The sequence below is a fragment of the Ambystoma mexicanum genome, chromosome 7p, assembly GCF_040938575.1.
Source record: "Ambystoma mexicanum isolate Mex_15411 chromosome 7p, UKY_AmexF1_1, whole genome shotgun sequence".
Classification (NCBI taxonomy): Eukaryota; Metazoa; Chordata; class Amphibia; order Caudata; family Ambystomatidae; genus Ambystoma; species Ambystoma mexicanum.
Window position 1 is genome coordinate 461608566 of NC_090939.1, and position 15914 is coordinate 461624479.

General features: G+C 45.8%; 1 protein-coding gene across 1 annotated transcript in view; it reads right to left on the reverse strand.

The window, feature by feature from the left end:
- Window positions 1-12460, reverse strand: part of SLC19A2 (solute carrier family 19 member 2) — a 251303-nt gene extending 238843 nt beyond the window's left edge. The window contains exon 1 of the mRNA XM_069636480.1: window positions 12085-12460. Within this exon, the coding sequence (XP_069492581.1) occupies window positions 12085-12258 (174 nt within the window). The 5' untranslated portion in view covers window positions 12259-12460. The remainder of the gene's footprint in view (window positions 1-12084) is intronic.
- Between the last annotated feature and the right edge of the window lie 3454 nt (window positions 12461-15914).

The following is a 15914-nucleotide window of genomic DNA, read 5'->3' on the forward strand; positions in this document are numbered from 1 at the left end:
ATCCGTTCTGTAAGGCCCAAGTTGATCAAGTCTTCGTATATTAAAAAGACACGAAAACATTACGATTCCTAGTCAAGTGTGCTAATATTTACCACTCTCATGCAGGCATGCTTCACAAAGGTTTAATAATTGTTCGGGAGGTAGGCCAATGGAATTTATCATTGCCAACCTCAACACAGAAATGACACTAGATGTCTGTCAAAAAGCCCAGGTACTTGGTTTGAATAGGACAAACAATTGTTAACTGTGTGTCTTCCATCCTATCAAGTTTGCAATGCATTAACTGTTAGATCTGATGCGTTCTGTCAGGTAAGAAACACGTACTCGCAGCCAAGTGGTGACATCAAGAAATATGAAGTCGGGAAGCTTAAAGTGTTAAAATGAAGAGACCTTGGCATACCCTTGTTTATTTTTAAATCCATGGATCAGGAATCAATATTAGTTGGGCAAATATGGATTCCTGTAGAAATCGTAGATTATCAATGATATTGCTAAATAGAAGCTATTCTTCGATATCTTGAGCTAGAGAATACACAACACAGATGTTTCTAAAAAACGTTACATTTTCTCAAGATGTTATCACATTTCTAATAAAACCTAACACAACGGTTGAAGTTAAAGCGAGTGTAATGAAGCTACTAATTACACCAAAAAACACCTTTTTGTCCAAGTTGGCCTAAAAAGGTAACAGGACAAAAGCAAGCTGGACGGCCCCTTGTACAGGCCACCTCACCAGCAAAGGTTTGTACGTTAAAGGCATGGTCTAGTAAAAATCTTTATTGTCCCTATGGGTCGGCCATGTCTTTTTAAGGCTAAGTGGCTCGATTTTACAAAACTTTCCTATGGACCTTACCCGAGTTTTCATCCACTAAACGCACGCGAAAACAAGCACCTGGGAGCCGCCATTTTCTGATAATCCTATCTTTTCCCCGATCGCCCTGGCTGACCTGCTTTTGCGGCACTAAATCAATTCCCCCGCCCCTGAGCCTGTCATCAGCAGACTCGTACCGTCCATTTCCCAACGCCAAAGCACGTCTCGTGTCAACATTCGCTGCGCTTCAGCTAATGACGTGTCGCCATGGAAATGGCAGGACGCCTCTCTCCTCAATAAGTATAAACAGACCGTTTCACAACACACAGCAGCCGATTTTCGATTCCATTCCTCTCTCCGTTTTACTTTGAGTATTCTGTGACTCGTTTCTGTGCTCTGGTCAGCTACCTTCGCCGCTTGTAGCCCGTGTGAACAGATATCAGTACCACCGCTATAAATAATTTTAGTTTGTTTAACACACAATGGCTACAATAATGCCCTACATGTACGAGCCCGAGTATACCGAGGAGGAACTACTGGAAAGGGAAGCACGCGAAAACAATGGGGATTCGGACGGCAGTTGGGAGGACGATTCAACAGATGAAGAGCCTGGGCATAGTCGAATGGACGGCTTCTCCACCTGGTGCACATGCAATCGGTGCGAGCTAATGCCAACCGAGGACGTGAACTGCTGCTGCCGAGAAAACTCGGGATGCCTGGCCTACATTTCGGAAGGCGAGCCACGACCGCAATGCATCACCGAGCTGCCAGACTTCAGGGCAGCCTGCCTCACACGGGCCGTGTTGAGAATAATGATGGTGCTTATGCACGAACTTCGAGCAACTGTTCGTCCTCGTAATCCTAGTAACGAGTAAGTATACTCTGCTTGTCATGCCACTCCTATTTCATGTTCTTCTACTATATCCAAGATTACATCTACATATCATTGTAACGCATGTAAGTCGTTGAATAGTGTGCATTGTCTAGATAGCATTTGTCCGTGTAAAATGCCATTAGTTACAAGAATTGTCATTGACAACAAACGTTTATTAAACTTATCTGGGTCATTTAAAAACAGTTGGTTTCATTCCTTTTCACAGGTGGTACAGGCTGGTGGCCTATCGTTCCTTTACATGGTGGCTTCACGGGAGGCTTGGACACCGCGTTCGAAGAGTGATACCCGCCTGTGCCGTTCGTGCCATTAGAGACACGTTCCCGAGTGACAGCGGTCAGTACAGGGATTTTCTCTCGCTGTGCTGCAACCTGACCTGTATAACCTTTAAAGTCTTCTCATTTTTTTTTTGTGTCATGAAAATAAGATACAAAATAAAACACCACATTTATTTTAACAACGTTTGTCTCGATTTTTTAAATGAATCAAGTGTGTCTCCATTCAAGGATGGACGTCGGACACCTGTGCAGGGTGGTCACTATCTATCTAAGCTAACATAACATATTATCGATAATGCATGCACCAAATAACACTTGTTCAAAGTCTTTCAGTAGGTTATGTCTATATAAAAGTCACACATATCTACACTATCAATTACCATTGGATTATACATGCCCTAGGGTCTTGGCCACTATAATACACCGGTTGAAGTGTGGGTCTGTGCTCACAAGAATCTCCGGTATGTGGCATTTGTTATTGATAAGCAACGATATACTATCATTGATATAAAGGCGATATACTGTATATTGATATAAAGGCGGTTCGCGCCGGTGGAGGCGCGCTGGCATGGGGGGGCTGTCAGGGGCGCGAAAGGCCAAGGTGCCAAACTGCATGTACACTTCAAAAGGTGTCCCACGCCAAGGGGCCATCGGTCACATGGCCTACTCAGACCCCGTGTCTCCAGCCAGGCCTCCCCTTGAAGCAGGCCGCCCCCCCTAATACCACGACATACATACGTCATTCGTTCACAAACACACCCCAGTTTCTAATACTTTAAAAACCACTCGATATGTCTCATGAGAACATCTTTGTGCTTTGCAACTCAACTCTTGAACGTGCTACCTGGGAACCACTGAGATCTATGCTAATCTGCTTGTCGTCGTGCTATCCGTGAACTCTGTGACCGACCGCTTCGAGCATACCCATCAGTGCGCTACCTGTGGCCATCCACCTATTCTCCCGCAACATACTGCTCTGCTTGCTGAACCCAACTGTTTGTTGGTCAAGGTAAGGCCATGTATCCTGGTTATATTTCGCAGATTTTAAAATTTCTATCTATTTTCCAGTAGAGTACAAAATAGTGCTATGTTCATTGGTCTCATTGGTATTGACTTCAGTTTCCATTGCTATGCTATCAATAGATCTATTCATTTTCATCTGTGACTATTGTGATTGAACTGCATCCTTCGGGGGTCCAGTCAATGTTAGCATGTTTCCTTCTCGTGCAAGACAAAATATCCAAGGGACGAGTCACATGTTCAGATTTCAGACACATCAATTATACATTTCTGCAACTTATGCAAATACTAAGCAGCACATAATGAACTGGTATAGTTCCTGCGAGCAAAACAAACCTTGCATTGATCATTGTATGATTCATTTACTTTTGTATCAAATCTTTACTCTTGAAGATTGTATAATAATGTCGATATTTACTTTTCAGATTCATCAACAATGCCTGCCTGTTCGATTAGCGGTTGCCCTTCGAAGTCCCATGCGAAATCTGAAGGCACTACAATGCATGTATTCCCGAAAACTCTTGATCGAATAAGAGAATGGGTCAGACATTGCGGATATCCACTGGATGAACTGGAAAGTAGAGTCCAACAAGTCTTAGAGGACAAGAGGGGTGATCGATACCGCATCTGCAGCCGCCACTTTTCCTTGGACATGTACACAACTTCTTGGGTAACAAAGAAGAATAAACGGCGAACGACACGGAAATTGCGCGAAAACGCTATTCCCACTCTATTCGTCCACATTCCGCCACCGGTGAGTCAAGTGTCCCGATTTAGTTTTAGGCCTTGCGGTAGTGTGTAGCCGAATGGATTAGTAGTTATTGTAGGTGTTCTATCCCTTGTAATAATTTTGATATTGATATGAGTGTAGAGTTTTTTGAATAATGACATTTATCAATATATTCTTTTTCGATTTCATAACCCACAAACGAAATCTATATATGGGCACAGGGAACTGTGCTATATTGCGCATTACTCAAGTATTCTGTCTCCTTACATGGCTATTTTTAATATTGGCATTTCATTATCAATCATTAATTGACCTTTACAACTTCTTGACTATCCCTTGAATCTGAAGCAAGAACATTCTACATCCTTGACGTGGTCGCAGTTATCAACCACTTCTAGCGCGTATCAGGTAATCTTACTAGGCTAATCCGCTACATACCTGTTTTATGCATGTCAAGTAATAGTTTTATTCTATCGTGTAATTATTTTACCGAATGTTTGGTTACTGCTTTCCAATTAATGTACACCTTAGTTATCGTCCACTGGTGTTTATTTTCAGTTATAATTAGTGTTATCCATATTAATGCAAGTACTGTCTTTCAGGGAGATGGTGAAGCGTCCGCCACATCTACAACGTTTCTAGATGTTCCTCACCAGCAGGAGGTATGGATACTGACAGCTCCATCGAGCGTCATCATCAGAGCTGGAATTCTTGTCGTTTGATTGTTCTACACAATGTTTCATTCGTGGTTAGCCGTTGATATGTACCTGTGCTGTCGACCCCAGGTGTATGTTATGTTTTCACTATTGTAATCCTCACTAATGCAAGTACTATGTTTCAGGCAGTTGATGGAGCGTCAACCCCTACACTTGATGCAGAGCCTGACATTCAAGTATACGAATCGGCGCAACAGCTTTCGGAAGTGCGCACTACATTTGCAACATCCATAGATCTTCTTCAGCAGCACGAGGTATGGATACTGACAGCTCCATCATGCGTGATCATATAACGCGATTCCATTTGCTATACTTTCTTCCCTATTAACGCAAGTGCTGTGTTTCAGGGAGACGACGGAGCTTCCACCACAATCAAAACATCTCATTTAGATGATGCAGATGTAAAGGAATCGTTGAAATAAGTCGATGAAATGTGATCATATTTGGATTTTCCTTGATTCTTTTGGATAATGCATCTTTCGCGGTTATCTCTTTATATGTACCTGTGCCGTCGACCCCAAGTGTGTGTTGTGTTTCCAATATTGAAAAGCATACTAATGCAAGTACTGTGTTTCAGGGAGATGCGGATGCCTCCTCTCCAATACAACCATTCATGGCAGTCCATGCAGAGCCAGAGGTATGGATACTGACAGTTCCATCGAAATAGATCATCACTGGTCGAATACTTGTCGTTTGATTGTTGCACACAATGTTTAAATCGTGTTTGGCTATTGAGATGTACCTGTGTGTTCGTCCTCACGTGTGTTTTATGCTAACAATATTTTGATACATAGTAATGAAAGTACTATGTTTCAGGGAGACAATGGAGCCTCATTCCGTGCTGTCTATGCGGATACAGAAAATATAGTCGTTGCAGCGCAAGAGGAAGGGAGGACATGCGGAAACGAATCGGAGCTACAGCGTGCAGATGTTGAAGGTCGAGTCAAAAAAGTTGCAAAGAAAAAATAACAAAAAAAAGGTTACAAACAGTTCATAACTTTAAAAAAATGTTTGTGCTGAGGACTATTTTATGTTTTTTTCCAGTCAATTCTACTACACTCCATCTTGTGTTTAAACTGAACATCCCTTTTCCAATCTCTCTTCCAGTTACCCGTGGGCGTCAGAACTATACACACACAGACAGTGAAGCGAATGAGAGATGTGGCTTGCCAGACCATGTACACTATGGAGGAACTATTAATTGAGGCGAGGCGTGTTCAGGCTCGAGATGCTCATGTCCAATGGCCAGAACATGAATTAGCTCTGTTTGGAGACTACAGCAAAGTTGCATTGGACCATAGCTACTGTGCGACCGGACCACCACAAGAAGATGTTATTGAATGTATTGAAGATAGCTCTGAAGTAGTTGCAGATCAATTTACACAATCTACACCAGCCAAAAAATTGCCACCAAAAAACATGTCGACATTGTTGTGTTCTCCCATCAATGTAGAATTAGCAGATGTTGAAATGAGAGAGAATGAACCAGCCGCAGCATTAATAGACGCAACAATACTTGATAGCAGCGATATTACATTCCAATGTGTTGACATCTCCACAACGTCAAAGGCCGAAACAACGTTGACGCAGGATGACAGTCTAATGAAAGAGAGCAAATACATAGTATTCGACAGTCGTTTGATGGAAATTATAAGTATGCTGAAATGTGTGCATTCCGTTAGAGGGAAAGTATGTGGGAAGCCCTTGATTAATGTGACTCGTCAAATGAAAGGCAGTAACGTCAAAATAAATGCCGCCTGTAGATTAAATCATAGGTTCTCATGGTCTGCACAACCAATGCTGGGGAAAATGCCAGCAGGCAATCTACTGTGTGCAGCTGCATCACTTTTTAGTGGCTCCAGTTTTAGAAAGTTAGAGGCTTTCTTTCAGTTTGTGGGACTCCATTTCATTTCTAAAGCGCTGTACTACACATACCAACGTGATTATCTGTTTCCGGCCATTAGTGATGCTTGGAGAGTTGAACAATTGTCTCTAGCAAGTACATTCAAAGGCAAACGATTCAGGCTAGCCAGCGATGGACAGTGCGATAGCCCCGGATTTTCTGCCAAGTACTGCACCTACCACTTTCAGGACATGGATAGTAAGAAAATTGTGAGTTCGGAGGTCGTGCAGGTAACACAATGTACATCCTCAGTGGCCATGGAGAAACTAGGATTTATAAAATCAGTGGAACATCTACAATCGAGGGGGATGCACATCGACCTCATAGCCACGGATAGACACGTTTCAATTGCCAAGACAATGAGAGAGCAGTTCCCACATATTAAACATCAATTTGACGTATGGCATCTTGCCAAATCAATCAATAAGAAAATCTCGGCTGCAGGAAAAAAAAAGGTTTTGAAAGTATTTTGCAGTGGTCACATTCTATCACCAACCATCTTTGGTGGAGCTCAAAAACTTGTGAGGGGTCAGTGGAAATACTACTTGAAAAATGGCGGTCACTGATGCACCACTGTACCAACGTTCACCGCTGGACAGCAAATGAACATTTCCACCAATGTGAACATGGCCCTTTGTCCCCAGAGGAGGCACGGAAGAAGAAGTGGTTGATTCCATCTTCACCGACACACAAAGCCATTGAGAAGATTGTTTTCGACAAAACTCTATCAAGAGATTTGAGAGGACTGACAGAATTCTGTCACACAGGAGATTTGTAGGTGTTCCACAATATGTGCCTAAAGTACAGGCCAAAGCGCTTGCATTTTAGCTTTCGGGGCATGAAACATCGCACTCTACTAGCCGTCTTGGCCCATAACAGCAATGTCGGACGTGAACAATCTAGGACTAGGGGTAAAGTAAGGATGCCTCGCTACACTAAGGTGTTTTCAAAAAGAAGCAAGCAATGGGTGATCAAACCAGTCTATGATGAAATGCAGTTCGACTTTGTGAAAGGCCTTATTGTTGCTGTGTTAGAGAAGCACAGATATAGAATTTTGGACGTTTCTATACAGAGCAGTGATCCATTGCCACCAAACATTGCGACTGTGCCATGCCCACCCGATGCACAGCTGATTGTGAAGTACAAATCGCGGTTTAAATAATTGCAATAGGATTGTATTTTTGTAAATAAATGTTATTGTACATTGTACCTGTAAACCTAACCCCCAACTTCACCATCATGGGTGGCGAAGAAGCTGGGTGTCATCTTTGAATTCTCTCTATTTACCTCACATATGTGTATGTATATATTTTTCTCATGTGTCATCTCATGTAAATGTAAATGCTGCGCACTGTTAACGGAGGGGAGGCTTGCGTATTGCAAATAATAAAACAAGCAATAAATCTTACTTTTAACTCAACTCCTGTGGTACTTTATACTTTCCCTGACCTTCCGCCAAAAATTAAATGTCTCAATTTGGGCTGCAAAGCTCGCAGACAACGGGGACAAAATTGGGGCACTTAGAACGCGCCAGCCAAGCGGGCCGTGGCATTTGGGAGAGAAGCCAGTTCGCATTTGCACATTGAGGCGCACTACATAGACGGATTCTAAACTTCAAGTTCTCATAGATGCCTATACCACGTGATGTTGCAAATAAAGAATGCGAAGGACAGTGCCCAGATGAGGCCCACAAGTCGCACTGGAAGTATAAGGGTCTATTGTTTTTTGACCTTGAGACAGGGACCATGCCGAAAGAACTACCTTTGAAGGGAGTGCGCAATAACGTAAGAGACGATAAGGCAGAAAATTCAGAAACTAGACAGAGTTTCTGTTTTAGGTCAGTATACGAAAAATCATTGTCAAGAGCACGGTCCGTTTTACAGACTGCATTACGAAGAGACAAAATGGAAATTTCAAATATAATGTAAGTAAATCTTTGCACGCTTTTATACCGGAATGAAGATTTAATGAATGGATGCATGAATAAATGAATGAATTAAGAGCTAGGAAAAGCAAGTAAAACTGTTCATAGTGGGCACATGGGCATGCAGGTTCACTGGTCTCACCGATCTCGCTCCTTGGCCCAGCCACTTTTCCATGCACTACGGGACTGTCTCTGTATCCTTCAGCCCCTTGTCCCGGCATTTACCTTGCACTTGCCACCAGCTGGCCCTATTATTTAATTTGTATTCAACTATCCTTGTACAGCCCATCCTCATGCGCGATCAGAAAGACACCTGGCCTAGTAGGATCGTTGTCTGTCTGCCCTTGTTCCCCACCTGCCTCGTCACGCCTAGAAACACTTGAGTATACGCGCGTTACAAATGCCATATCATTCCTCACGCATGTAGACTGTCGTTTATCATTGTGTGTTGGCCTCGATTTATCTCTTTACTTTTCGCATTTATGTTAGAGACGAACATACTCCATTGAACTACCCTTGCAAGCAAATAGTTTCTGATCGGCCGTAATAAATGAAATGAGTAATATTAATGAAGTTCGGCTAGCGAGACTAATTATCATTTTTTTTGTTTTCATAACAGGTATTTGATCCCTTTCTGCAACTGCCATCTGTTTGAGACACCGGCGGATGGATTCTTCAGCAGACACCTGCAGCTTCGTGTCAACAACTGGAGCACGATCACCATATTATGGGACGATCGCCAAGGGCCCACATGCCCTTACGCTGTACTAGTGGCTAGAAGTAACATAACCTTTAGGCTGGACTAGTGCCTAGTTGATGGAACAGCCTTGCGGTTCACCGTGCTTCCAAAGTGATTCTTTTTACGAAAATGAACACCCTGTGTGCCATAAAGGAACTGCGCGTGACTCAAGATGAAACGGAACAGTTATTGCGGATACAGATAAAAGAAAATAAATGGCTTCCGGAGTTCATATGAATATTCTCTAAACATTTAATGCCAAATAAATGTACTTTACCAAATGTACCGTGTTGCTGTTTCATTGTAAAGTACAGTTTCATATTCCGAATTGTGGCGCGCTGTGTTGTGAGTTGATCTGTGTTGGTTTACGGGTTCTGTGTGGAGTCGCGCAGAAGACGACTGGGCGCGTTTGCCTACACAGCACAGTAACGTCACGGGGAGAGGCGGGGAATATGAATGTTTTGATAATGTCAGGCTCAGGGGCGGGGGAATTGATTTAGTGCCGCAAAAGCAGGTCAGCCAGGGCGATCGGGGAAAAGATAGGATTATCAGAAAATGGCGGCTCCCAGGTGCTTGTTTTCGCGTGCGTTTAATGGACGAAAACTCAGGTAAGTTCCATAGGAAAGTTTTCTAAAATCGAGCCACTTAGCCTTAAAAAAACATGGCCGACCCATAGGGACAATAACATTTTTTACTAGACCATGCCTTTAAATTCGGCCCATCAGCAAAGCAGCTAATGCAAATGGTTCCATGAAGTTTTTACAAAGATGCAGCAGGTGCAGAGGATGAAGTGTAAATTACTTCTTTATTTTTTAAACCATCTTATCCTCAGTATCGTACTGACCAAGCTTTTCAAAAGCAGAGTATGGTATATAGAACTATTTCTGAAAGTGTCAAAATTAGGGTGGGCATATTTACGCAGTCAACGCCGTCCTTTCACTCTACTGCCTCTCATCGGCCCTTTTGTGAAAACAGCATGAGTCACAAGAAGATGGAACTGTCTCATCGAAGCAACTGGGGCTCCTAGGTAGGTATATAAATGAGCCGAGGAGGATTTCTGGATCACTACTAACAAAGAAGGGCTTCGATTGAAGAACTACACCGGGTATAACTGGAAAATCTATCTTTGCGATTTCTGGATTATTCATGCTGCGTGCTGGCCAGACAAATTGGATCCCAACTAATGGGGGGCGCAAACAAGTAACGTGGGTATACCTGTGCAAATTTAGTGGGAAAACGTTGGTCGTCATGTAAGAGCTTTGCAAAAAGTATGACCTTTCTGTTGACAAAGTCAGACTTACTGGCCTTGCCATGGTTAGCATTATTTGGCACCAGGTTATATGGGCATGCAGTGCTCAAGCCCCACTAACAATAAACGTGCTAAATAAATAACACATCATTATTTGGGCTCAAAGCCTGCCTCACGTCATTCCAGCTGCAGTTTATAGTGCCCCGACAGGCGCACTGTAACAGGCAGCCCAGAGATTGAGAGAGGAGGCTGGGCACTTGGGAAGCATCATTTTATTGCAATTACTGGGCAAGCACGGGGAGGTCAATGAACCGAACTGCAAGCAATTGTCTTTCTGGCGGTTTGTGGATTATAAATGTTAAATTGTTACCCAGGTTGGCATTCACTACCAGCACAGATTAATGGCTATAAACAATGCGATGTCGAAGGCTACTTAGAAGATCGAGTATGGCAGGACTGATGTGAACTTCTTTAACGGATTGGGGGGCCTGGTACAAGCAAAAGTGAAGAGATGCTCCTTCGAGAGGCTGTCAACGCCTTTCGGAAGTGAACTCCCGTGAGAAACTGTAGGAGTCTCTGCCCGCCCCTGCGTGAGTCATGTGTCGGGTATCGTAGTATCAACACTCGACAAACATTGCTTGCGAACTCACAACTGCCTCTTCCAGCTAAGGCCAGAGTCAATGGTACTCCTGCCCTGCACTGGGTCCAAATAATACTGCATTACTTTTGGCGGCTGGCACGGTTCATATCTCTTGCAGGTGAGAACCGAAAGAGGGCCTGGAAATAATGTTCAAAGGGCCCCCATATTACACATTTCCAGTAAGCACAACCTTTTGCTTATGAGAACATTTGTTACCACACAAAAGATGCCCAGAGGGCATAGGCGTATCGGGAAGTCGCCAGAGTTGCCGATATGCCAGCCCACCCCTGCAGACAAGAGATACAGCCCGGACTCAGGTATCAATCAAGCCGTGTGTACCCACGTCAGTTCAATAGCAACGAACCCACGTTTCCAAGTCGTTTCGGTGTACGGAACAGCTCCAAGTTTAATTCACCACAAGTTTCCACGAGTCCAGAACGGTAGCCCGTTCCCCGAAAATATGACTTATATTAAACAAAAACGTCACGAAGAAAATGTAGCTTTTTTGATGAGGTATAGGATACGTTCTTTTGAATAAAGGAGCAGGAAAACCCACTTCATAAAGACAGCTCGTTCTTTCTGTGACTATAGGAAATGAAAGTGGTACATTCAACTTTAGATCAACTTGGCTCCATCTACCAAGATCCCCATGCCCAGTTGGAACCACGAACAAGGAAGTCAGTGAAAAGAAAGCATGGCAATATAGAATGCCACAGTACAGTAGTATACTATAATGGGAAGGAAAACCAAAAGTGGCATGTCGACATGCCATAGCAGAATGTCTTCGGGTGGTGTCACATGCCATATCTTTCGGCAGTGTTAGGCAATTGAACACATCTAACTGGCAGTCATGGCCTAATTTTAGGGGCGGCGGGGTGTTTGTTTCCCCCCCCCCCCCCAACTTTCATGGCACACTATTTTGTCCCCATTCATTTGAATGGGGCAACTTTTCTTCAGAGGTCATGTCCCCCCCAACATTTTCAGCAAAGTTTCTCCACTGCTGGCAGTTGTCCATTACTGCGCGGGTCGGGAGATCAATGTAGCATGCCTTGAAAACTTAAACAAGGGGCGAATACAACACTTGCATTAGATTAAAGGGTGACTGGACTGCATGTGGTGCGGGCGCCTGTGGTGGGGGGTCTCCAACGAGGGTAATCACCCTCCGCCTCTCCCAGCCCTTACCTGGCGCTCAGTGAGGTTCTTGTCCGGTCCCAGCAGGTAAGGAGTGAGGAAGGGTTCGGATGGGCGCAGGTTGCAGAAGAATCCGTACAGACAGAGCAGCGCTGTCGGCATGATCCAGCCTGGGCCAGACAGCAACATGGCCCTGCGCGCGGACACCGCGCCCTCCAGATCCATGCTGCTGTTTACAGAGCAGGTGCACCAAATGGATCACCTCGGCCGCGTCTGGAGCGACCGCTTACATGCGTTACACCAGGACATAGGGCCCAGAGCACGCCGCACAAACCGCAACAGAAACAAAAAGTTCACGCCCAGCCATTGAAGCCCCACCCCGAGCAGGCGGTCGCTTGGCCGAGTGCCCCGCCTTCCATGTCGAAAATGAGTCACGACCCGCCTCTTCCGTCAACTTCGCTCCACTCCGCTTCTCTGATTGGACGCACAGTATATCCCTGTTAAGCCGCGACCCTTCCAACCGCGTGGTCCGGGACGTCAGAGCGACCGTAAGACTCTTCCTCTGAAAGAGGGGCGGGAAAGAAAGGAAAGCGAGGCCCGCCCGGTTCTATGCCAATCTGCAGGAGGGAGTGTCTGGTGGATTAGTATGATTGGAAGGCTGCGCGATCAGCGTCATAGCACGTGAGGGCTGGAGCAGCGTTCAACGGCTAAGGTCGTCGTATGCTGTAGTGGTACAGCTTGTCCTTTCCTCCTCCAGCACAGTTCGGAAACATTTCTACACACATTTGCAATTAGAGTCCATGGGCTCTGCTGTGGGGATGGAACATACAGATCCAGTGACATTCCTTGTTCAATGCAGTTACTTAAATAATTAAGAGGAAAATTGATCAATGTGAAGGCATGGACCAACGTATACAGATTTTCCATGATTCAATCAAACATATGCAGGCGAACTATTGTTCTTCTCTAACTTTATTCCCAGAGAGCATCATTAAAGAAAAAATACATGGAAACTTTTTTACTTGAACTGTGTGGGGTATTTTAGAGGACAGAGCCCCCTGAATCATAGCGGATGGCAGGCAGCCCTTGGGCCCTCACACAAGTGGGCTAGGGCTGTATTTACAGAGTCCTGGCAAGATCACCCACGCTAGGGCGACCAGGTAGTTCGGTTTTGCCAGTACTGTCTGTGGTGCTGCCCCTTTAAGGGTTCAGCACGCAGCAGAGTGACGTTGCACTCCACCGCTTGCCTATAAATAAACAAGGCATTCCTGCCTGTGTCAGAGCGACCGGGGAGCCCGAGCTACCCGATTTTGTTTTTGGCCGGTGAGACGCCCATTGCATAGCTCTCAACTCACCCGCTTTTGGCGGGTGTCACCCGCCTTGCAAAGGGCTGACTCACCCGCCAAGCCTCCTGCACGCCCATTAATTCCAATGGGCGTCTCACCCGCCAAAAACAAAATCGGGTGATTCACCCGCCTTTGCGAGACAAATGGTTGAGAGCTATGCCATTGGAATGAATGGGTGTGCAGGAGGCTTGGCGGGTGAGTCAGCCCTTTACAAGGCGGGTGACACCCGCCAAATGCGTGTGAGTTGAGAGTTATGCTACACACAGCAGTCTCCGACTGAGTCTGTGGAGGGCGGGGGTTCAAGGCAACCTTAAAGACCGATACCGACCTGCAACAGTGGCGACAAGGTCTCTGTATTACCTGGGCACAGCAGTGACAAGGCATTGATTATTTTCCTCGTCCGAGGCCAATTTTCATTGTTTTCATGCCGCAGAAAGGGGAATGCGGCTCGGCAGCCATTTTGGTGATTAGGCCTGGGATGGTCGCTGCCCTGTAAAAGAGTGCCAGTGTGCCATCCAGCCTCAATTTTTGGATAAATCAGCAGCAAGCAACTGTCTCTGCTCAACCTGCACGTCTGGAGTCTCATTTTTGGTGTTTTGGAGTGCAAATTTCGTCAAGTTGAGGTGAGATGCTGGGGGAGGCCTGCTGTGTTCTTTGTTTGGTCCCCTAGGCCCACCCAGCTCCATTTTTTGAGACACTGTGGTGCCTCAAACATTTCCTGTGGTCTTTTACTATACCCTGCCTGAGGTTTTGGACTGGCATCCTGTACATGGCCCCCAGTATTTGTTTTTTTGGACCTTGGTGGGGGTGAAGCACAAGGGAACCTGCTACTTCCATCTGTGTAAAAACTGTCTCAAGACTGTCTGGTTGAGTTGCAGTCCCATCTGCAAATTGTTTCAAAAAAGGTAGCTGGCGCTCCTCTCCAGAAAGAACAAGGCATGATAACCTGTTCTGAGATGACAGTTTGCAGCACACACTTTTTGCTCACTCTGCCTTTCACAGATGGGAAATAACAATTTGCATATCAGTCTTTGTCCCGCCCACATGGGCAGTCCAGCACCAAATTGCTATGGCAGTTCCTCTCTGAACAAGAGTACCAAAAGCAACCCCATACACGTGTTTCAGCCTTGTTGGGCCTCATCAGTGAGGTGAAGCTTTGCCTCTCTGAGCACAGTGAGCAGGGAGTCCACGTCTGGTTGCCCCCACGTAACTCAGGAGGACCAACCCCAAGTTCCTTTCAAATATTTCAAAAAAGGTAGCTGGCACTCCTCTCCAGAAAGAACAAGGCATGATAACCTGTTCTGAGGTGAGAGTTTGCAGCACACACTTTTTGCTCACTGTGCCTTTCACAGATGGGAAATACCCATTTGCATATCAGTCTTTGTCCCGCCCACATGGGCAGTCCAGCACCGAAATGCTATGGCAATTCCTCTCTGAACAAGAGTACCAAAAGCAACCCATACACGTGTTTCAACCTTGTTGGACCTCATCATTGAGGTGAAGCTTTGCCTCTCTGAGCACAGTGAGCAGGGAGTCCAAGTCTGGTTGCCCCCAGGTAACTCAGGGTGACCAACTTTGCAAATTGGGTGGGGTGTCTGTGCGCTCACAGCCATGAGTGCTCAAGACCAAACTGTGCCTGTGCCCCTACCCCCAGTTCCCCAGCTGCTGGCCCTGACGAGACTGCCAGGGGAGCTAGAACCAATTCCTGAGTTTGACATCTTGGGTGCCCCATCCAGCCTGGGGCCCCGATGGAAAATGTGGATTGATTGGCTGCATATGTATTTTCGAGCTACCATGGAAACAAATGATGACAGTAAGCTGGCAACCCTGTTATACTCTGCCGGGCCTGCGGTGCATGAAGTTTTTCAATCCTTTCAGACTGCTGATAACTAATACAATGCAGCAAAGGCTGCTCTACACAACTACTTCTTGCCCCTCCTGATTAGGTCTACCCACCAAAAGGATGATGAAACGCTGGACAATTTCTATGGCCGCCTGCGCCGGCTGTCAGTGTCATGCGCCTGGGACAACCCTGACACAATGATCAGGGACCAGCTGATCCAGGGGTGTGCATCAGGCAAGCTACGCAGACAGGTACTGCGGGAGCCCGGCATCACCTCACCCTGCATCTTTGAGCTGGGTCGGTGCCAGGAGGTCTCTGAAGTGAGGGCATCAAGGATGGAAGCAGGGGTGTGTCCTGGCAAAACAGAAGAGGTGTGTGCTGTAGGATGTGGCACAGGTGGCAGGGTTGCCTAGAGGCCAGGGGGCAACTTCCGTGACCGTGGTGGCAGGTTAGTGGATTTGTGTCTCAAGTGTGGGTATGACTTGTCACACCCTGCAGAGTGCCCGGCTGCGGGGAAAGCGTGTGGCCGCTGTGGGTTGGCCGACCACTATGCACGCATGTGCACGGCCCCCATGCCATTGGTAGTTCCGAGAGGTCCAGTCCGGTCTGGTTATTTTCGTCAGCAACGCCCGCCCAATGTTGCTCAGGTGGACCAGGGTGAAGAGGGCGCCCAGCTTCAAGAGGAAAAGGAG